This window comes from Canis aureus, chromosome 5 (assembly GCF_053574225.1).
Source record: "Canis aureus isolate CA01 chromosome 5, VMU_Caureus_v.1.0, whole genome shotgun sequence".
Taxonomy (NCBI): Eukaryota; Metazoa; Chordata; class Mammalia; order Carnivora; family Canidae; genus Canis; species Canis aureus.
The window spans coordinates 80,093,430-80,116,776 of NC_135615.1; the positions used below are offsets into that span (position 1 = coordinate 80,093,430).

At 55.3% G+C, this 23,347-nt stretch overlaps 1 protein-coding gene and 2 long non-coding RNA genes across 6 annotated transcripts in view; 2 read left to right on the plus strand and 1 right to left on the minus strand.

Annotated features, from left to right (window-relative positions):
• CAPZB (capping actin protein of muscle Z-line subunit beta) overlaps nt 1-23,347 on the plus strand; it is a 130,406-nt gene that overhangs the window by 97,943 nt on the left and 9,116 nt on the right. For 3 of the 4 annotated variants that reach the window (XM_077899379.1, XM_077899377.1, XM_077899378.1), the window contains exons 5-6: nt 16,350-16,491; nt 16,820-16,936. In XM_077899379.1, coding sequence (XP_077755505.1) covers nt 16,350-16,491; nt 16,820-16,936 — 259 coding nt within the window. Of the gene's footprint in view, nt 1-9,791; nt 9,953-16,349; nt 16,492-16,819; nt 16,937-23,347 lie in introns of those variants that run through there. The other variant, XM_077899380.1, reaches the window with a different exon arrangement.
• On the minus strand, nt 1,595-20,383 carry LOC144314818 (uncharacterized). The gene is made up of 3 exons (XR_013380674.1): nt 18,034-20,383; nt 13,586-13,725; nt 1,595-8,231 (listed from the first exon to the last, which is right to left on the minus strand). It is a non-coding gene; the product is annotated as an uncharacterized LOC144314818 (long non-coding RNA).
• LOC144314821 (uncharacterized) lies at nt 19,559-23,083 on the plus strand. Its single transcript, XR_013380677.1, has 2 exons — nt 19,559-20,754; nt 22,866-23,083. It is a non-coding gene; the product is annotated as an uncharacterized LOC144314821 (long non-coding RNA).

Below are 23,347 nucleotides of genomic sequence, written 5' to 3' on the forward strand. Positions count from 1 at the left end.
GGCAGAAAACCCCATGACACTTAAGCAGACGAATGCAGTACAAAAGCCAGGTGGAGCAGATGGCCCTCGATGTCTCTGTCGCCCCTGAAGTCACCCCCATGTGACTCAGCTTTAGCTTTGGCGTTGGCCAGGAGCATCCGTACGTACGTCGATCCCTGCAGGAGCGTGTTGGGAAAGAGGATTGCCCCTTACAGGTGAGGGGACAGTCAGCCCAGGTACCTTGCCCAACCTCCCAAAGCCAGTGAGTGGTGGACCTGGGATGTGAAGCCGTCCTCATCCAATTCCGAAGTCCAAAATCTTCACGTACTTGCCCAGCGCTGAAGGTACCCACCAAGTACTGGAGGGTACGGCCTTGATCATGGCATCCCTGCCCTCTGGGGCGTCCTCTGTGGGAAGACACCGCATGTGAATGGATGCCACGATGTATGGTGCGATGGGGACTGACTCGTGCTTCAGGTGGAGCGGTAGGGAAGGCCTCTCCAGGACGTGGTGGCCTTGGAGCTGAGGACTGATGCCCGCAGGGGGCCAGCCATGCCCCAGCCAGGAAAGAGTGGTCTGGGCGGGCACCTCTTAGATTCTCCAGGGGTCAGAACACTTAGGGATTAGAATGGTGACTTCCTGAATGAAGCGATTCAGACATGTGGCCTTTGTACTGCCCTTTTGAGCCAGGCCTAGGGAAGAGCCCAGGTCTTATCTTTGACTTCTTTCCTTCTCCTTCCTATCTTCCTGGTTCACATACATAGTGATGCATGGTCATCATTAGGTGTGTCCTTTCTGTGGGGTCTTTTTTTTTTTTTTAAGATTTTATTTATTCATGGGAGACACAGAGGCAGAGACATAGGCAGAGGGAGAAGCAGGCTCCCCACAAACAGCTCGACGTGGGACTCGATCCTGGAACTCTGGGATCACAACCTCTCCGAGATCACAACCTGAGCCAAAGGCAGACGCTCAACTGCTGAGCCACCCAGACATCCCCCTTCTGCAGGGTCTGGATCAACCGGGGCGGTCACCCCTTCTTAGTATGCTCACACCACTCCGGGTCCAGCAAGGCCTGGGACTCCCTGGGTGCATCTCCTTCGGGCACCTCCTGGAAAGACTTTCCTTCCTGGGCAGATGTCCACTTTGCAGGTAGCGGATGTCTGTGAGCCTGTGCTCGCCTCTGAAGAGGGAGTTGACCACTGGGGGGCTGAGAGGGGCCGCCAGGACCGCTGCCCGCACCCAGGTGGGAGATCAGACTGGACCAGCCCAGACCCTGAGGTGCTGCGGCAGTTTGCAGGCATGGAACACAGCCAGACGGCACACCTCTGTCCCGGCAGCATCCGTGTGCTGCTGCTGGTGGGGAGGAGAGTTCGGGGCCTTCAGTGCCGGGGGAGCGGAGAAGCCCATGTCACCCACGTGACAGCAGCTACAGGCTACCATGAGGGTGGTGGTTAGAGCGTCACTGGGGACCCAGAGTCCTGTTTCAAGCCACCCACTGTTATCAGAGTACTGAGGACACTCTCTCCTGAGACCATGTGTGGGGAACATTTTCCCAGCTGGACCACACATGATGAGTTAAAATGAGACCCATTTCTGAGCTAAAAATTATGAAAACAAATTCTTTTTATTCCCCTTTCCTGCCTTTTTTATTATTATTTTTTTAACATCTTGGTACACTGCTCCCCTCCAGAAGTTCCCATTCTCAGAGTGCCCTGAAGCTGTTGGTGGCCACGCTGGTGACCCTAGTACGGCCCAGAACGTGACCTCTTTCATTCCTTGTGGTTTTGGAGCAGAGTGAAGTCAGCCTGTGGGTTAGGAGGCCTTGTCTCTGCCTTGTGCACAGGCCAGCAGTTACCTGGGTGTTCTAAGGGCCAGATGGTTTCATAGGATGAAGGGACAGTAGGTCACGTCATGTCTTCCCTTTGTCCTTCATCTCTGCCCCTTCCCATTGGAAAGATGCGTTCCAGAGGTGCCTGGGGTGACTGGGGCTGGCTCAGTGGGTAGAGGGCAGGACTCTTGATCAGTTGTGAGTTCGAGCCCCACATTGGGTGTGGAGATCACTTAAAAATAAAACCTTTAAAAACAACAGTAACAAAGACACATTCCTTTCCTGTGGGAAGGCTCATGTGTTGTCAGCCCCAGGGAATGAAGCCGCAGAGCTCCACCTGTCTTCCTGTCGTGTTGGCAAAGGTCACTCTGAGGGGAGGCATTCATTCCCCGCAACACAGCCCTCTGTCTGCTGGCCCTGCTGGTTCTGAGCTGCTGCGTGAGGAGCCGGGAGGGTGGCTTGCGTCCCAGGCCTGGAGAGAGATGCCCAGAGCCCCAGGCAGACCAGACCCACCCACCCTGCCAGGAAGAAGAGGGAGCGCTGCCGCCCTGAGAGCAGAACAGGAGCACCATTGTGCCCAGGAGGATGAGATGAGGAAGGCTGCCGTCTCCAGGGCGCCCCAGTTCCAAACTGGAGCTCGGCCTGCGCCCCATGGCAGTTGAGGAATGCGAGGAGCCTACCCATCCCCTGTGCTCACCTGGTCCTTGATTCTTGATGACCCCAGATGTTTCAGATTCTTTGGAACCCTGATGGGTCACTGAGTTAGGACTGGGCTAGCCTTGCTCTCTCGACTTTCTGACCGCGGTGGACACTCCAGGGAGCTGCTCCTGTGGACTGCTGGTGGGAAGGCCCCCCCCCCCTGCGCTGGGAGGCCCGCTGAAGTCAGTGCAGAGTTGTTGTTCTGTCCTCTGAAGGTCTGGAGATTTGACCCCCACACACACCCCTCTGTGGCCAAGGGCCTGAAGTGCTTTCTTGCCACCCCTCCCCTGCCGCCCCCACTGGCTGTGCCTTAAGACTGACCCTGTAGGAATATTTTGTCATCCAGCAAACCGGCAGACCCCTTGCTCCCTCTGCTCGTCGTGGACCTATTAACCTTGTTCCTGTCCCCGATATTCTCCTTGGAAGGACGGATGCTGGAGACTAGAACTGAGATATGACCCAGGCCTGAGACCTAGAGCCACCCAGGCTTTTCCAGAAAGGAAATGCTCGCTGTTTCCCCGGAGGCTGCTCTCTGCCTGGAGAGATTACAGCTTCCTCATTAGTGTCCTGGGGGAAAGCCTGGATTCTGTCCTCAGGTCTGTCAAGGCTCTGACTTTGCAGGGAATTAGAATGAATTATGAACCGGAGCTGGTCCGAATGGTCACAGGGAGAGCAGGGCCAGGGTTGGGTGGACCCGCAGGCCCTCCATGTGTAACTCCCGGGGGGGGGGGGGGGCATGGTGCCCCCACCCCACCCCTGCCTGCACAACCGCCCCCCCTTGCAGAATAAATGTGCCCTCCTTTGGGGTGTGGGCAGAAGGCGAGTAGGGGCCCATCCTCGGAAGCAGGTCAAGTCCCTGCTTGCCTGACTCTCTGCAGCTCCCTCGCTGTGTTCTCCCCTGAGTCCCTCTGACATTTATCGATGTCCTTTTTTGCTGTCATCATGGCAGAAAGGCCTGTGGTGGCCGCTTTCCCCCCGAGGAGGAGTAACTATCCAACAACTGTTGATTGCCTCACGCAAGCGGCCCTGGTCAAAGTGTCGCACGTCCTTGGGGACATCAAGCCTGTTCTGCAGGCCGGCGGGGTGGGATCTACCCTGATTCCGAGCCTCCCACCCTGGTCACCAACATCCGGGCCACTCGAGTCCTCTCTACCAAGCCCCAAGGTGGTTTTCTACCTCTGAGCACAGGCCCTGCTCAATCCAGGGACTGTCCCTGGAACAGACGTGGCACCTGGGGAGTGGGAAAGGTAGCAGAAAGGGCAGGCTCTTGGGTGGCTGGCTCATGGGATCGTTTCACACTCGTTCTTGGCAACGTTGACTGCTTTTTTAGGCCGAAGCCTAGGGTAGCTCATCAGTCACAGAACCCCATCACCGGATCTGCGCGATGCATCTTTCTTGGGAGAGACTCAGCAGTGAGACCCGCAGTGTAGGGTGGACACTTGCTGCCAGAGACTTCGCACTTGGGGTGTGAACCCCAGGATCACCGCTTTGATTTTTGGGGGGGGTTCCCAAGGAAACCTTCCCAGCTCTAGCTTTCACGTTGGGTCTCACTGTTGCCTCTGTCGGCCTGGATTCTGCTGAGACCAGATGTTCTAACTGCAGGGGCTGGCACGGCTTTCTTCCAGAGATGATTACTCCCATCTGTGCCAGACATCTTGCCCCGTGCTCTGCAATCCTTGGCTCTTGGCTTGCAGCAGATAATACCTTCAAACATGCGGTTGCAATTTATTGGCCTTATAAGTTAATTTTAGTGGGTGTGCAATTGATTGAAATCAAAGCTTAATGAAGGCCAGAGTCTGGGGGGTGGAGGAGCAGGGCGGGAAGGCATTTTGTGTTCTTCCCTTGCTTCGGGTCTGAGATAATCTTCAAAAGATTTAATTAGCTTTTCTAATCAGCCCTTCTTGTCTGGAAGAAGTTTACAGAATGAAACAAGTCTGGCGTCCCTTTGGCAGTCCAGAAACCCACGAGCCTCTCCGGGAGCAGCCAGGGTGCTTGGTGGATGGGCCTTCCCCCAGCTCTGTGCCTTCTCTCCCCTCTGGGGCCATGCTAGAATGGTGGTTATTCCTGCCTCTTCCTCCCATTCTCTGTCCCTCTGTCATTTGACATTTGGGCAGCGCTGGCCCTGGAAGGGCAGGGCATCCATACTCGTGTGTGGCAAAGGTTTGCTGCCGTGGCTTCGGGAGTCCTGGAAATTCCCGTGTTCCTAGCTGCCTTCACAGACCTGAACCCTGGGCCCCTTGGGGTCTTCCGACACCCACCCCCCCACCCCGCTCCCCCCCATCATTGGATGTGAGCATCAGGCCTGGGGAATTTCAGGGTTTCTGTCCTGGTAGGAATTGCAGAGGACAGTGGGGGCTTTTCTGAAGAAATGGGAGACGCAGGGGCAGCAGGTCGGCGATGGTAGGAGATGCTGCTCAGACGGGAGGTGAGGACACCCCAGGAGAGGGCTCAGGCCCACCACCGTCCAGCCAGCTGCAGAATCAGGAGGAGCCGGGCCTTGGAAGGACCTGGACTTGGTTCTCTCTTGTGCCCTGCTCGCTCAATGACCCTGGGCGAGTAAGTGAACCTTGTTGGCCTCTGTTTCCTTATCTGTTGAAGAGGGACCCTGCCGGCTTCAGGGCTGAGGGAGGCATTCAGTGACGTGCAGCTTGTAAGGCTCCTCTTGCACTGACTCGTCGTGTCCACGTGGTGACCTTTGAGTTGTCAGGACAAGACTGTTGTAATTTTGCAGCAGTTATCCTGTGGGTGTCTTAGGTTCTGTGCCGTTATGGCTGTGGATACGGGGTGGTTTGGGTGCAGGCGGTGTCATGTCACCGGCCACCTTGGAAGGCTGTGGGTTCTGCTTGGGGCTCTGTTCCCGGCCCACAGTGAGACCTCAAGTAAATTCTGTAATTTACTCGAGTAATTCGAAAACAGAGTGACATAGTTCACATCTGTGGTGATGGGAGAGTTGCACAGACACTGAGAACCGACCATGCTCTGAGCAGGGGGCACAGTGAAGAGTGGGTCGGGTGCACACAGGAGGGAGGGAGCCAACGTACGAAGCGCTTGCACAGGTTGCAAAGTGCTGTGAAGGGCCAAACCCAGGCATGGAGGCAGGGCCAGCAGGGGGGCCTTACTCTAGGTTGGGGCGGAACTATGGAGTGTAGCGGGTTTGCCCTTGTGCAGGAAAGAGTTTGAGTAGCTAGCGTAGGACTGCTGCCTTTGGAGGGCTGGCCCTTGCCTGGTGTCCAGGAACTTTGCTTTCTGGAAGGTTCCTACCATTCCTGATAAGAATGGCTCATGATGCTTAAAACTTTTTGCACAAACACTGTGGGTTATGCTGAACTCCTGTCTCCCTTCTGGTATGTGCTAGGTGGAGAGCGCTCTAGCAGTAAAAACCCCGGTCACTGAGTCTCATGAGCGTCCCTGTAGATGGCACCTCACATTTGTCATAACTCATTGCTGGAGAAATTAAGTGCATCCTGTGTGACCTCTGGGAGAGGGGTCACAAGCTCTTGCAAACTTGTGTCTGGTTTCCTCAGGACTTCTCCTTTCCGTTGCCTACTCCTGCCCTGTCTCCTTCCACTAGAATGACTCCTGGTGGCAAGACTGTGCTGAGTCCTGTGAGCCTCTTCGTGAATCACTGACCCTTGGGAGGTCATGGGGAGCCTGGGCTCAGCCATGAGGCTGGCAGGAGCCAGGGAGGGTGGTGGAGGTAATGCTCTGAGCAGTGGGAGTCACTCGGACAGTCCTGAGGTGGTTCCTGGGCTGTGGGGTCACTGAGTGAAGGCCGGGGCAGAGTGTGAGCAGTAGGGAGACGTACCCAGGCTCTTGTCAGGCATGGGCTTTGAGTGTCCTTCTCAGTGCATCAGGACGGGCCTGGAGGGCCCCAGGGGCGCACAGGCCAACTCTGAAGCATGTCCTAAGAAACTCTTTATAAGCAGTTTGGAGGCTGGATTGGAGAGGCCACGAGTGGAAAGATCCTGCCTCATACTTCCTGTAGTCTGGCTACTTGGTCCTAACTACTCGTCCTGTAGTCTGGCTGGGGTGAAATCTGTAGCTTAAGGTCACCCAGTGCTTCTCACTACCAGAAACAGCTGGCCATTACCTTCAGTCTCCAGAACCACAACCCCACTGGGAAGTGCACGAAAGAACTGAACAGGGAGGCATGAAGTGGTGGGAGATAATTCAGGAAAGTTCTGGAGCTGGGTGAAGCCTGGGCCGTTTGGTTTGGCACATCCGCCCTCACTCCCTGCCCCTTCACATGGGTCTGAATGGCTCATGATGCATAAACCTTTTTGTTCCTGCCCGGAGCTGGAACCTTTCCTCTTCCCAGATAGAACAGTCTCCAGCCAGCCCTGCGACAGGCCCCACGACAGCCCCCGCATGCTGTGCTCCAGGGATGGCCGCGCGAGGATGGGGTCTGCATCTGGCTTTCCACTTGTCGGCAGTGTAATTAGTACTTGGGTTTTCACATGTATTATTTGTATCTTCAGCCATGCGTACAGAGGGCCTCTGAGAACCCTCCCCGCCTGCTGTGGGACTCCGGCTTGCCACAGCCTCGGGCTTGTGTGAAAGTGCTGGAAGCACTTCTTGGGGAAACCTGGGCCCCCGTCCGTTGTGCCATTTTCATTGACTAGTGGAGAGAGGCCAGTCGACTTTCCAGGGGCGCTGAGCTAGTTAGTCTGCAGCCAGCCCCCAGGGGGCTGTTTCGGCTCTGCCGTGCTTTCTCCAGCCCCTAAAGAGAGGGTTTGACAAGCCTGCAAGCTGCCCCCAGCCCGCAGAGCCATGATGGGAGCGGCCACCGCAGGGCCCCTTCATCTGGCGTCCTAAAGCTGCAGCTCCGGGGTTGGTGGCCCTGGCAGGCACTGGCTCTCACCTGCTAAAAGAAAGTCCAACAAAAAGTAGGAGTGTACAGAAAACCATTTTGTGTACAAACATGGCCCCCTGAATCAGCATCAGAGACCGTGGTTCCTCCAGAACTCTGAGGTGCTTACAAGCGTGTGGCACACAGTCATGCTTTGGATTGTGCAGTTCCACGCATTGGGGTGCAGACACCCATGTGGAAGGAGGGACCAGCTCCCCCCATGGTCGAGCTGTGCTCCTGGCTCCCGGGAGACACGTCTTTTCCCAGATGCTGCTTTGTGCAGGTATTGAGGGCAGGTGGTCTTAGGAGGGTTTAGCCAGCAGGCCCTAGCTGCCTCACTGAGGTGAAGGAGCCCCCTGGCTGCTCAGTGTGGGATCCTTTGTTCCTCTGACCGTCTCCCCCCACCTTGAACCAGCATTGTGTGCAGAGGCGCTGTTGTGTGTGTGTGTGTTCATCTTAGCTAAATTCCACCACACAGGCTGAGCCAGTGCCCACCTGCACTGCTGCAGGACCCCCTCCGCACAGAGCCAGCCAGACCCAAGGGTCAATCCCAGTCCCAATCCCAGTGGCTGGGGCACATTTCTGTCGCTGTCTAGGTTTCGGTTTTCTTAACTGTGAAATAACGTATTCAAAGCCCTTGACACAGAATGGGTTCCCATAAATGGCAACTCTTGGGCGAGAGTGGCGACCCTGCAACTCCAGAAGGCCTGGATCGTCAACATTTTGAGTCGTGGGCAGAGTGGGCTGGCAGGATGGTTGAAGGGGGTCCAGAGATCCAGGAGACGGTCGCGGCAGCACAGCTCAGTCAGATCCCAGAGCCACATCTGCAGCCCTTGCAGCAGCACCCTTATTTCTAGAGAGGCCCTCATCGTGTCTCTGCAAGTACAGAAATATCAAAAACCTATAAAGAGGCTGTAAAGGAATAACAGCCGTGATCCAGATGTGCACTTTCAATGCACAACTGGCATTAAAGCCACACATGCCTAAGCTGATTGGTGTGCTTGCTCGGGGCACCGTCGCACCTGTGTGTCCTAGAGGGAGTTTCCACAGAATACCTGTCCTGTGTCCACAGGCGGATGTGGTGGAAACAGCTGGTCACACACACACACACACAAGGCCCATTGGATCTCAGTGGCACATCCCCCAGCCCAGAGCCAAGTACCCCCCTTTCTCCATTTGGTGCAGAGCTAAATGCAGCCCCCGGGGAAGTGGGATGGGACCGTGCTCACGGGGCAAGCAAGACCTTGCTTCCTGTGTGCAGTTCAGAACAGGCCAGGGTTAGGAGGAGGGAGATGTGTCCTTGTCGGCCCAGAGAGACTTGGGAAGTCGACGGCCACCAGTTTGTGCCTGCTCTGTGCCAGCCCTTCTGCTCTCCTGTTTCCTGCGAGCCTCCTGCTGCCTCCAGGAGGTGGTCTCAGGGATGCACCCGAATGGAAGCTGGTACCCCAGAGTGGCGGAGGAGAGCCCACGTGTCCCGGGCCTCCTTAGCTGTGGCTGTCAGCGTGTCTTCAGCTCTCCGCAGGCTTTCCAGAAGCTGTACCCACCGGGCAGCACCCACGCCTCCTGTCGGATGGGGAGGATGCTTAGCCTCTCAACAGTGGCGTGTTTGGAGCCAATGAGAAGGGAACGTTGGGCTGCACTGCCAGGACGGAGGCCAGGTTTTAGATGCCTCTCCAAGCAAATTGGAGGGTTTTCTTTTTTCCTGGAGTAGAATTGAATTGTTCCCACCTGTAGGTAGCAGCTGCCTTTTTATGCTGTAAGGATGTTTAAGGATGATCAGAAAAACCAACTGCTGCTGGTAGCTGAGAACTTCAGTTTCTTTTTTAGGCTGGGAGGAAACAAGAAGTTATTGTTCTGGGGCCAAACCTGAGCCACTGGTGGAATGGGTCTGCCTCGGGGCTTTATTCTCCCTGCCTTTGCCATAAAATCAGTCAGCGGGCATAAGAGTTTCTGTTTGAACAGGTGCCCACATGACCTCCTTGTCACTGTCAGGACCAAGTGCCAGTTACAGTAAAGTGTGAACCTCAAGCCTTGCTGCTGCTCGATGAGACCCCAGAAACACAACGGACCGCGGACGTGACCCGGGCACCCAGAGTAGGGAAGGAGAAACCTCCTGGAATCTAATGGTTTGGGACATTTTAAGGGACAGTCTTCCTAGCTTGGGACAGGATCCTGGAAGGATTCCACTTGTTTTAAATGGACTGGCATTAAAAATATGTGCAGCCAGAACCCTTGGCCTGGCATTTCAGCTGGTGCCACCACATCTGTTGGCTCTGTCCATCCCTCCTCCTCGCTGATGGACCCTGCGGTCTCTAGTCAGATCTGAGGCCATGGGAGTCCCCCACCCCCACCCCAGCCTTGATACTGCCCCCTCAACTTGAAAGAAGTGTCTAGGCCATAGGCATCCTTCCAAATTGATCATCCCTTTCTCCACAGAAGCTTCACTCCAGCCTCCAGGACTTTCTAGAGCCACTTGGGAGAGCTGGTGCACACAGTGTGGAACTCGGTCGAACTCATCTGGGTGGCATCCTACTTCGTGTATGTTCCCACACATAAGGGTCTCCAAGGAAGAGTGGCTTGGATCAGACACGGATGACAGACTCAGAATCCCCAAAGATACATGGAAATGGTGAAGCCATGACTCTGAGAATTAAATATAACAGATCTGAGTGGAAAATCATATTCTTAGGTCCAGTATACCAGGTTTTTAAAAATCTAGGACGTGGGAGAGAATTTTACAACACGATTAAAAAAAAAAAATTTCATGGGAGAGGATGAGGACAAGCTTGTCTGTGTCAATATGAGTGACACGTGGTGGCCAGGAAAGCTGCTTCAGCCCTGGGCTCTCTGGAGGGGGAAGTAGCCTCCCCCCACAAGAGATGTGCTGATAAACACACAGGGCGTTGACTTCTGTTCTCGGACCCTTACGGTAGAGGGTAACCAAGGCGTGGGGACTTGAAGTCATGTCTTATGGGCAATAATGTAATGACAGGAAGGCCAGAGGAGAGAAACCTTGGCGTTAATGTAAGCCATCTTTAGTTAAAAAGACTCCATGCGAGAAGAGCATTTAGTTCTTATTTTGTGTGGTTCTGGCGGGCAGTCGGTGCAGGTGGTCAGTCCAGTGGGAACTATTTGAACTCTTCAAAACAAAAATGGTGGCCCCGGTCAAGTAGTGAGTTTCCTGTCACTGGAGGCGTGTAAGCAGAGTCTTGACCACCTTGATCACGATGTTAGTAATCTGCGCTGTGGTTCTCAGGGTCTGCCTCTTACAGGCTCTCTGATGCAGCCACCAAATCCCCGGCAGTCTGAGCTTGGGAAGACCCCACTGAGCTTGTGAGCCAGCTCCTTCATTTTGTAATTGGGAAAACAGGCTTTGGCACCACACTGGTGCCAAATAGATATTCCTTGCGTTCCTCTTGGCGTATTGAATGAAGCCAACAGCAGAAGAAAGCCCCTACACGCTCTAGCATCTAGGGGGGCTTACCTTATAATGCCCCTGACTCGGCTTGGGGCCTTGGGCCTTGGAGCTTGGGGATGATGGCCTGGGCTTCCGCATCGCACGTGACAGCACGCTGCCAGGGGCTGCGTCTGCTGCAGCCTCCTGGCCCAGCCCACGTATGGCGAAAAGACCATGTCTGTGTGAAGCCAACAAGGGCCCGCTCCCAGCAGCTCTGTCCTGGCTGCGGTTCTTCTGGGAGAGTCGTGGCCTGTGACTCATCACCTGCCGGGGCCTCCGTATGAGACGCTCGGATCCGGCTCTTCTCCCCAGAGGCATTTTGAAAGGAGGGAGCTCAAGCCAATCACAGCCCCTTCAGTGCATTCCAGTCCCATCTTCCCTGATACACGTGCAGCCCAGTGTTGGCCAAGACTGGGGATTGGGTCATGCTCGCTTACAGCCCAGGTTCCCAGAACAAGTTTCCACTTCCTTTTGTGAAGTTGGTCATTTTGAGTGTGAAGTCTTATGTTTTTCCCTTTTTTCTATTCTGCCCCCCGCCCCGGAGATCCTGCGGTTGAAGAATTAGGGACACAGAATCTGTGTCTGTGACTATGATGTGATTCAAGTGCAGGGGTCATTTTCTGGGAAAAATGCTGAACTCTGAGGACAGGAGGATTAACTGGCACGTTGGGCTTTTAGTTGGTCCACGTTCAGGGATCTGATGGTAGAGAGTACACGTGACCGGATGCTTCACTGTAATTGCCTGTGCTGATAAATAGGTAACCCACCTGCCGGTCTTGCCTTGTGCTCCTGGCTCGTCCTGGGCACAGGTATCCCATGGTGCCCCGAGCTTCTGGAGTTTACGGAACCCGTATCTGCCTGTTGTCATCAAGTACTCGTTTTCAGATGGCCTGACTTCCGGAGCCAACGCACGGTGGCTCCGTCTCCTTAGTGCCAGCCGTCTGAATTCTCTGTTCCATCTGCCTTAGAGAATGTTCACCCTCGGGGCGCCTAGCTGACTCAGTGTCTGGAGCCCACAACACTTGATCTCCAGGTCATGAGTTGGAGCCCCATGTTGGAAATGGAATCTACTTCTTAAAAATAAATATTTGATTAATTAAAATTTTTTTAGAAAACAGATATGAAGCGTTTACCCTTACTGAGAATGTCTCAGAAGCCCCCCAGGACCATTGGTGGAACCCTCCGATGTGTGGTTGAGGGGGTTTGCTCTTCAGTGACACCAGCTCAGAGTCTGACTCGTTTCCCCCGCTGGTGTTCCTGGGGCTTTCAGAGGCCCCACTGCCTCATGGTTCGAGACTCTCCGGAGTGGCTTCTCCGGTGTCCCTGCCGATGGTCCTCGTGTTGTCCAGCTAACAGATCATTCACCCTCTTCACCATCTGTGGGTTTCAGGCCTAACCAAGAAAAGCCTATGCTCTTGTCTTTGGGCTTCTGTGTCTGAAAGTTCTCTGAGCTGCCCTCTGACCGGAGGGTTCACCGCAGGAACTCTGGGCCTTGCCTCGTGAGCTCAAACACCCCGTGTCGTGGCAGTTGGTACTGGGCCTGTCCTCCCTCCCTTCCTGGATGGCGGAGACTTTGAGAGGATCGACCCCTGGCAGAGCCCAGGGTAGGCCTGGTTGCTTCCCCCGTAGCCTGCTCTGCGTCCTGGGCCACGCTTGAGTGTTCATTCACGTTGACATGCAGGGCCCGAGAGCGGGTCGCTGGCGATGGTAGAGCCACCTTATTGAAATGGCATGTTAGCATTTAAACAATATTAATACTATTTGACTCATTAAATATACAAAGGCCAGTTAAAGTGCTTCCATGTGTGTGCTGTTAGTTCTGGCGGGCGACTCCTCAGATGGCTTTATGTGGTTTCAGACAACATTTTAGCACATTCTTAAAATACCCACAAAAGCCTTTATGTAAAAACTCATAAATGTGAACCACATAAAAATTATTTTTTTCCTGTTTCATGTCATTATGATCAAAGTACAGTAGGTAAGAATAAATTTTCAAAAACTTGTTGAGGTCCCTCTTTAATTAATGCTTCACTCACAGAGCAAAGCCGTAAACCATGTAATGGGGGGCTGTCTGTATGCCCCGCAGTTACCCCGCCACCAACCTGCTCACTGCGGTCCTGACGGCACTTGTTGGAGAGGCTGGTGTTTCTGGGAGATTCTGAGCCGGCCCTTTCTGATCACGCAGTCCTCTGCTCCCTTTGTCTTGGAGCATCAGGTTGAGACTTGCTGCCACCCTAGTCCCTGGAGATGCCTTTTAGTGAATGGAATGCAGGTCCGTTGTTGAATTGTTGTGGTCTTGGGGCCCGGCCTGCAGAGGCCGGGTTTCAGCACGTCCGCCTCACCCCGATAGGGAACACCCCAACGGGACTCAAAGTCAGATCGCAGCATCGCCTCCAACTCGGCTGCCGTTCCTTTATTACACGTCAGATCGACTGTAAGTTAGGCTGCTACCCAGTGGAATACTACCTCAGCTAGTAAAATCACTTCTGGAGATCGTGTGGCTCCCTGGAAAAGCGCTAACGAATTCTGTGCCAGGCGCAGAGGCCGAACTCAACACGGCACCATTGCTGCGCTTGTCGTTACGTAAAAGTTAACACATCTGGACAAAGACTTGAGGGGATTTGGAAGAATCAGATTTATAGGATAAGTTGATACGTGGTATCGTGAGCTGGTTTTTATGTCTCCCTGTTTTGTCATGTCCTTGCAGTGAACTTAATTTTGGAGAAGAGAAAAGCTACTCACATAGAGGTCAGAACTGAGTTTGCTTTTTTACCTCCTTTGTCTCCCACATCTTGGAACTTTGGGCCCAGTCAGCGCGGCCCACAAAGGAAGCTGAGGATGCCAGGGAGAAGCTGCCCGAAGCGAGAGCCAGGCCACCGGGTGGGGCGCCAGAGTGGAAACGGCCAGTTCCACCTTATAAAACATGAATGCGGTTGTTATATTTTCCGGAAGAAAACAAACCTAAGGGATGGGACTGAGGAAGATCAACCGTAGGCTGCCTGGTGCTTTGGAGCTGGTCTCCGGGTGGTGTCGCCAAGGGCTCTCAGGCCACCGGGGTCTCTCCCCAGGTTCCCTTCTAGGGCAGCCTGGCCCACCTTCCCTGGTATTCTAACACGGTGCGGGGCCTTTGGCAAGACCACCGTTGCTCCCTGGTCGTGGGGATCAGGGTGGAAGGGTAAGAATGACCACTGGGCATCAGGCCTTCACTCCTGCATGGCCAGTGGAAAGAAGGGATTATTGGCCCTTTCTAAATGTCAGCACAAGAAAAGCCACAGTTTGTCGAGCTGTTTCTTCCCTTTTGATGTGGGGCTTCTCTCCCTACAAGCCGACCAGAGGGAAAACCAAGGGTTAGAACCCAGCCCTCTCCCTAGCAGCACTGGGATTGGCTGGACTGCTCTTCCTTCAGGAGTGCCGAGTGCCTCCTAGTGAACTTGTGAGCTGAGGGAATCACCAGGACTGAGAACAGGGCAGGAAGGCTCCCCCAGGCCCTGATTCGAGCTCACCCAAGCACCACAGGGTGTCTGGTCTAGAGGTGACCGATAGACCTCCACCCATCCCAGGTGCATTCCAGGGCAGCCTGTGGGTGCCCAGCTTCCTGCGGGGCTGCTCCAGACCAGGATGGCCCTACAGAAGGAGGTGGGGCACAGGTCCCAGACCTAAATACTTCTCTACCCCCTCCCGTCCCTGGAGAGCGGGAGTGTGGAGAGTGAGTTGGAATAAGTAGGGTCCCTGAGTGCCCACTGTTGCAGATTTCTTGGAGATCACCTAGGATAGCACTGAGCTCTGCCCCGCCCCCCCGCCCCCCCCCCAGGTGTGTTTGTGCTCTGTGTTGCCCTGGCCTGGAGCCAGCCGCTTCCTGCCCTGGGGCCAGCACCTCCGTACATCTGTCCAGCAGACCCTCACCACGCTCCTGCTGCGTTAGCCCTGGGAGGGTAGGCAGTGCTAGGAATGGCAGCTGACAGCTTTATCACAGTGGAGCCTGCGGGGATGGAGAAGTGGGGACAGGATGTGGTGGCAGCAGCAGGCCGGCCCCACTCTGCCCGAGGAATTCCAGCGGGGAGAGGGGAGGGTAGCAGACCTTGTAGGGACCCTTGGGTGCCCTGTGGGCCTGCAGTGGGTTAGGGCCACGGCACCCTCCAGCCCAAAGGCAGGAGGCTGTCATTCTCATGAGGAAAGGCTGCTGCTTGCTCCAGCTGTTACACACTGGTGTAGATCACCAACTGATCTTCGGATCAAAACTTCTTAGTTTGAAACAGTTTCGGATTTACAGTAAAATTACCCCCAAAAAAGAATTCTTGTGTACCCTTCACCCACATTCTCTAAATATTAGTGTCAACTGTGTACATTTTTAGTATATAACTACTTTGTTGAGAAATCACAGACATGTTTATTTTTAGTACTTATTTTTACTAAAATCAATAATAGTTTTTGGTAAGATTATTTATTTTCCTGGGTTTTTTTTGTTTGTTTGTTTCTCAACAGTCCCATAAAGTAGGTATTACTGTTACTATTTTATAACAAAGCTAATGCCCAATTCAGTGGGTACCTGCTAGCACTTAAGAAACAGTTGGTGGGTAATGTGCGGCCACAGCTCGTGATGGGGGGTGCTGGGCCCGTGTCCCCCCCCCGAGCACATGCTCATCGCCACCCACGTGTGTGCTGCTGGCGAGGCTCCTGGACGCCTGAGCCCATGCTCACACACACCAGCCCTCCCAGCAGGTCCCAGAGTGTGCCTGCCACACCGTGGATTCCGAGGTTAATTAGGGTCACAGAGGCCACAGACTTGCTGGTAAAGAATGTGCTTCAGCAGCGCGCTGGTAGCGAACGTGCTAGGCCGCAGAGACGTGCGTTTTCCAGTGATCTCGTTGGTCGTCAGCAGAGTTCAAGGCCCCACATGGCAGCTGGTGACCTGCCTGTGCCCCGGCAGCCTCGCTCTGCCACTGTCACCTTGGGTCTCGGATTTGGGACCTGGCCCGATTTCCTTTTCTTCTCTGGCCTCTTATATTTGTTCTTAGGGATTTTTCCATATCGATTCAGACCTGAGTAGGGAGCTCCACCCTCAGCTCAGCTCTTCCTTTCTGGGGCTCTGGGAGGGGAGGAGTGTGCTGCTGTTTTCCCCCTTTGTCCCCCCTGTGAGATAGCCATCCCCAAAGACAGGAATGTCGAACAGTGACCGTTATCCCATAGTAATGACCCACTGACCGTCCTTTCCACGTCACACACTTTGCTGGATGCTTCCTCTGGAAGAAACCTGGAGCCCAGAGTTGTTTAGTGAGTTTGCCGAAGACCACAAAGCTAGAGTCAGTGGCAGAGCTCACACTGCGGTTCATCTTTAGGACTCATGCACCCGTGATCTTTCTGTGACTCCTCCCCCAACCAGCAGGTGCTCAGGACACATGTGAGCATCAGCCCTGGGACCATCACAGGGAGGGAGGGTCCTTAACCCCAGACGTTCAGATGACGTTTTGTGAATGAACCCCCAGGCTGCTGATCTTCAGTCTGACAGGCTTAACGTCTCATGCTCCTGTTTCCGGCAGGTATTTTGAAGGCGGTGTCTCGTCTGTCTACCTCTGGGACCTGGATCATGGTTTTGCTGGAGTGATCCTCATAAAGAAGGCTGGAGATGGATCCAAGAAGATCAAGGGTTGCTGGGATTCCATCCACGTGGTGGAAGTGCAGGTACGCCTCCCCAGCGGGTGTTCTTGAAGGGGGAAGTGCTGTGATGTGCAGACCCCCCCCCCCCCCATCACTCCTAAAAATGCCCCGGAGCCCGTGAGATAAAGATAAGTCAGGATTGCAGTAGTCACTGACAGTAAAGATCCCCGAAGAACTGAGCACACATCCCAGATTCGGTCCCTTAGAGACCGGCTGGAATTTTACAAGGTCACGTCGTGGCCCCGTATCTAAGTCAGGGACAGGTTAGAGTGACCCCGGGTCCAGGGGCCGCCTCAGGCTCTCCTCAGCTCAGAGTCCCTCCTGGGCTTCTGATCCCTTCCTCCTCCCGCAGGAGAAATCCAGCGGTCGCACCGCCCATTACAAGCTGACCTCCACCGTGATGCTTTGGCTGCAGACCAACAAATCCGGCTCTGGTACCATGAACCTCGGAGGCAGCCTGACCAGACAGGTAGGGTCTCCCCAGGAGGTTTGATCTTTGGGTCTGGGTCACGGCGTTTACATTAAAATGCTCCTGGGCCGGTTAGGACACACCCCTGATAACATGTAGGATGAGTGACTGTCGCTGTGGTGACTTAGATCCCTCGGGAGGACTGTTGGTTGCGAGTGACAGAAGTAAAACGCTGCCGTTACGCAAAAATGAAAACAAGGCCGTTCGCATAACTGAGAGGCCCAGGCTTGGTTCGGGGTGTCCGGGCCCAGGACAGGAGCGCCCGGCACCGCCTGGCTTCTGCTTCTGGCCCCGGGCAGTCCTGGGGGGAGAGCTCTTCTTTCAGAATTAGGTCTGCCCTCACCCCAGAAATGTCTCCCTGGCCTCGGTTGCTTGTGTCCACCACAGGATCACCTCCTGAGGCCGAGGGGCATGAGGCAGGCTGGGGGGGGCACGTGACTGCAGGGAGTGGTATCAATGAGAAAGGGGTGTCGGATTCCTGCACGAAAACCTGGCTGCTTTTCACAGAGGGGGGGTGGCTGCGGGCAGGCAGCAGACCCGGGCCCTGGGCAGAGAAGGGGCGGGGGGCGGGACTGGGGGTGACGGCACAGCCACAGGGCGGGCGGCCGGCTGCTGGGGGCCGTAGGCAGCGTCTCCAAAACGAGGAGAAAAGGCCGAAATAAAAGCTGAGAGGATCCGGAAGAGGATGTGCCTACATGAAGCATCTGAGCGGGTTTCCGGGCCTTCCTGCGCGCGCGGGGGGGACCGGTCACGGCGGCGCGGGGCTGAGCCTGTGTCCCCTGAGCCCCCGCCCCCGCACAGCCGCGGGCCGAGGACGGAGCCGCGACGCTCCCCGGCATCCCTCGGTGCAGGCTGGAGCGGGGAGCCTTTCAAAACTCCTCACGTTCATCCCCCTCACGAAGAAAAAGCTGCTTTAGTCGCAGGATCCCGACGTTGGAAGAGCTCAGAGCTCCCCTCCCAGCCTGATGCGACCCCTGCCGCCCCCTCGGCCGGACCAGGACCAGGGAGCGCGCCGTTCCCTTTACGCTGGCCTCTGGGAAACGTCGGAACAGACCCTGTCGCCCAGCGTGCCCCGGGTCGCTTCGGCAGCACCTCACCTCACGAGTGCGCCGTGTCGCTCCCACCCCTTCTCTCTCTCAGCAGCCTCGGGGGCTCCAGCGATTTCTCGTGTGGTTGGTCCCTAAGAGGAGATTAGTGTTTGTCCTCACAGTTTGACTTTCATCCGCTCGCTCCTCAGCAGTGAAGCTGACTCTTGGTCTCAGCTGTCCCGGGGGTCGCCGTTCCTCTCGGTTTTGTCATTTGCACCTTAACCGGGATGACTGTGACGTTGTGGTTTCGAGGCCAGATGCAGAGCCCTCCAGCGGGGCTACCGGACACCTCCTCAGACGGAGGCATCGGTCTGATAATCACCTTTCGTAGGTGCTTTTTCTTAGGGGGAGTTGGCTGACCGGCTGTAAAGCCACCGTCTGAGCAGGGCTTCACATTTTTAAAGAAATGCCCTTGGAGTGGTCTGTGGTCCGATACCCACCCGCCACTTCCGTCTGGCTCCCTGCCTCAGTAGGCCGGGGGGCTGCAGGCGTGGCTGCAGCTGCTTCCTCCTCACCGGGACACACCCTGTCACTGTATCACTGTAGCTCAGGCCCATCTCCTCCTGCAAGGAACGGGGCTGTGCTGTTTCCCACACCTGGCCGCCACCCACCCGAGGCAGCCGTGTCCCTGGATCGTCCTCAGCAGCACTGAGGAGCCCGTTGGACACGGAGCTCTTTGGCCCCCTGTCCTGACCCACCAAATTGTGATCTCAGTTTAGCAAAAACTTCCAGGTAATTTATATGCACACTGACATTCGACAGGTGCTCCTCTTGGGTTCTGCACCCCATTCCACCGTTGGTGGAGGGTGGTCCCGAACCCACACCATCTGCAGCACTTCTCTGGCCACTAGCAGGGCATCCCACAGTACAGCTGCCTCTGACGCTGTCCACCTGAAGATGGCCTCAGATCCCACCAGTTGAGGGCTCAGGCTCCTGCCCCCCGCCCCTCCCCCACAGACCTCTTCAGATGCCAGCCGCAAGTCAGGGTGCCACCTGTGCTTCTGACCGACCAGCTGGGTGTCTGAGGTTTCCGTGACCCCCTCCTGGGGTCTGATTACTTCACTGGAGTGGTCACAGAAGCTCACCCAGGGACTCATTAGACTGGTTTATCAGAGTATACAAATCAGCAGCCAAGTGGATACATCAGATGACGTCATAAACAAAGGAGCTTCCGTCGTCTTGGAGTTGAGCTGGCCCAGCATGGTGGCACTTAGAAGCATTCTGTTCCCCAACCTGGAAACTCTCTGAAGCCCCCTGCTCCCCTGCCTGGAAACTGGGGGGTACTGAACGTCCCCCAGTCACCAGAGGTGTTTTCTAAAGTCACTCCATTAACACGAGCCCAGTTGTGGTAGGAAGGGGCTCATTATGAGTAACAAGACCCCCAAGTCACCTGGACGGCCCTGAAGTGACTTCAGGAACCAAGGACAGGAAGCCAAGAAAGATGGCCCCATAGTGGCTCAGGAGAATCCGAGGCTTATGGGAGCCCTGAGCCGGGAACCGTGGACCAAGACCAGTACACGTGGGGAATGTATGTGTCTTGGTCATCTGAACGAATATATGTGTTTCTTACAAATCAGGTTGTCCCAGCTCCACGTGCCTCTCCCCCATCTTTTGCTTCAGTGTCCTTAGCAGTCATGTCCAGGATGTCCCTCCCCTCCAAGTATGTCTCAGGTGAGCTGGGAGCTGGACTCGGAGGTGCTGCTTCCCCCAGAGCAGACCCGTCTTCCCATCCGCTTCAGATGCCTCTTGAAGCATCTGCGTGTAGGACCCGGGACGGCCTTCGCCTGGTGTCTCTCTGTGAAGGGAGGAGAAAGCACAGACCCAGGAACCCCTGGTCTCCCCGAAGTCGGTGCTGGCCACAGCACAGCGTCCTGGGGAATGTCATCCAAGGGAGCGCCCCACCCACCCCGGGGCCAGTAGTGCCTGAGCTCTCAAGGGTTCCTTTTGATGGCAGACGTCGTTTTAAGAGAGATGAAAATTCCAATCTTTTAATACCTCTGTTTGATAGAAAAAAACATATGAAAAGGATGAATTCAGTGACTCAAGTGCATCTGTAGCCACGAACCATGGACGTGCACTTGAAAGCTTGCAGAGCAGGTGTTTTGTCAGCAGGCCTGGGGCACATATCCGAGCCTTACGCTTTCCGTGCTAAGCCTCCACCGCCTCCACTGAGCCTAAGCAGCCTGAAGCCACCAGGGATCTTGGGTGTCCCTGGGTGGGGCTGTCTCCACTCCTCGGAGCCAAGGCTGGTGCATGGACCACAGGCCTTTGTCCTCCAGGAACGACTGGCCGGGCAGCCAGCCGAGCCCCCAGGCAGCGAGCTCTCCCGCAGCCCGCCTCCCCCACACCCTGCCACCTGGGCACCAGTGGAACATCCTAAATCTGTATCCGGAGACAGCTTCCTGCACCACTTACCGCTCCAAACTGTTTATTATTCCACTGGTTTACGGCGACCGGACAAATATTCCATCCCCAGCCTTCCTGGTAGTTTTGGTCAGAGCGGCCAGCCCATGGCCAGGGTCTGGTTCCGGCTCGCCGCGAGCAGCGTCCTGCCAAGCCACACGGGCCCGATGAGGGGCTGTCCTCAGCACACCGGGCCGTGGCTGCAGGACTGTTTGGACTGCCTGGTGCTCTTGGGCTTTGATGAGGAAATTCATGCCTCTGTCATCATCCCTGCGGCCGGTCACATAACTCATCTGAGGTGCATTAAAGCCGGGGCTGGTTTCCAAGGTAAGTAATGTGAAAGGAGAGCCAGGGCAGCGGCGGGGGAGACACATCTCCGGCAGTGATGCATGGCTTCTGAGCAAACGGGAAACGGGTCGCGGGTTGAGCCGTGTGTCCCAGATGAACCTCGGGAAAACATCTGGTTGCCTTGGACGGGGGACACAGGGGTCCCAGGTGAGCCGAGCAAACCCATGGTAAAGGGTGAACATGCATGGTGGTTTGGGGGGCTGTCTCCGGGCTTATACGCAAGCAAGGTAGTGTTACCTTTCCCACGTAACAGGTGAGGAGACCGACATTTGAGCCATGAAGTGATTTCCTCGCGATGATCTGGCTAGGGCAGGGTGAGGGAGCTGTTAGAGTCCCCCAGGAGTGAGGTGACTCGGGCCAGATGGAGGCCACTGGGAGGGCTGGAGGGGATAAGCCCGTACCCAGGAGGTCAGTATGTGAGCTGGTGTCAGCCTCAAGGCAGGAAATGACGGAGGGCAGGGAGAGGGGAACAGAGAGGGACACATTTTGGGATAGAGCGGGCAACGTTTGGGTGACCTACCACCACGTGAGCCATGGGATCAGAGGAGGCTTCCCCATTTGAGCTCCTCCATCAAGTAGTGCTTGCAGTGACCAGACCCAAGGTGTCCCTCTGGAAGCTAGGCCTCGCTGCAGCCACACACTCAAACCTCGTGCCTCGTGTGTGTCTGGAAGGACCCATGTCACCAGGCACCAACCCTGCAAGCTCTCCTGGCCAGTGATGAGGCACATTCCTCCACAGAGCAGCCCCCCCGCCCTCGCTTCTCAGGGCACAGCCCCTGTGCTCCCTCCCCTTTCCTGTTCCCTCTGTCCCCAGGGGTCCCTCCCCAGCTTCAGAGGCTTTGTCCCCAGCCCTCTCCTCTCTCAGTTGAGGCAGCTGTAAGTGTAGGACGTGGAGAACTTCCTTCAAATGGTTGGTAAGGGATCCCTGGGTGGCGCAGCAGTTTGGCGCCTGCCTTTGGCCCAGGGCGCGATCCTGGAGACCCGGGATCGAGTCCCACGTCGGGCTCCCGGTGCATGGAGCCTGCTTCTCCCTCTGCCTGTGTCTCTGTGCCTCTCTCTCTCTCTGTGACTATCATAAATAAATAAAAATTAAAAAAAAAAGAACTTAATATTAAAAAAAAAAAAAAAAAAAACGGTTGGTAAATCTAACAATGACCCATGAGATGAGTCACATGTCGCCCTCACCCATCACCTCCCCTTTGGCCCGCCCTTCCCTTCACTCCCACCTAGCACAGTCTCCCTTAGGGATGTCCCTGGAAACGAGGCAGGTACATAAAGTGCTTTGGCAAATCCACGCAGCCAGGGGGTCTGGGGAGGGAGGGCGCGCGGTGGTCTGTGTGGGAGCCCCGCATAGCCAGATCATGCAGTCCTTCCAGGGGAGGAGGGTGGAGGGAAGGCTGTGGAGCAAGTAAGAGATGTTGCAAGCCAAGTACCAACATGTTGAAAAGGAAGTTGCATTGAGAGGTCACTTCTCCTGTGTGACAGCTGGAGACATGAGAAAGAGGCAAGATCATAAATCTCTGGAAGGAGATCCAAGGTTTCCGATCCAGGGATGGGCCCTGCAGATGTTCGTTTGATATTTTTTTCAGATTCTAAATATTTAGAAACAAAGGTGGAATGTTTTGTCGAGTAGGGGGGATTAGGCTGGTCCTTTGCAAGCTGAGCTCTCTCCCCACTCAGACTCAGGCGCCCTGTGACAGATCTTCGCGCAGTAAAACTCCAGCAGAGGCACCTGCCTGGGTGTCATGGCAGAGAAATCCTCTTTGACTCGAGCTTGGCAGTCAGGCAAGGCCAGGCTGTCCATCCTGGTGAGGGGAGGAGGCCCTCGGGCTCCCCCGGATGTAGGGGAGCAGGGCTACGGGCTCAGGGAGTGCTTTCTTGCTGTGGGAGGCACAGCTACAGCTGCAGCCGGCTCCCTGTGTTCCCGGAGGTGGCCTGGAGGCTCCAGCGTTGTGGCTTCTAGGGACAGCCAGGCCACAGAGGAAGGGACTGGAGATCCCGGGGTGGGGAGGGGGCCGAGCAGGGATGGATACTATTGGGAGTCTCCAAGCCCTGGACTGTGGTCCGTCTCAGATTTTTTTCTCGTAAAGAATGTACATGAATGTGAGCACACGGAGAGGTCTCGTGGAAGAAAACAAGCTGTGGAATCGTCCAGACCTGGTTCAGTCCTAGCCTGCTGCCTTCCAGCTGTGTGACCTGGACAGACCACTCCCCCCTCCCTTTTCCAAAATATGCATTTTTACCCTCAAGCTAATAATGCTTATTTGGAAAAGTTGCTATAGAGTAGAAATAAAAAACCACTTGGACACATAGTTTGTGCTCAATAAATAACAGCTATTTCTGCTACTACCACATACCTTACAAGCAGAGACTTTTCCATCTTCTAGAATACATGTAGTTTTAGGCTCAATTAAAATTTCCCTAAACCAGGCAAACCGAACCTTCCTTGAGAGGCCTTCTGGCCATGTTAAGTCCTGGCCTCCAGCCCAGCTCCTAACCAGAGCCCGGTTCAGTCATCGGGAGGACGTCGCCGGCTTCTGCCCAAGAGCCAGGACCGGAGGAGCCCCGGGAA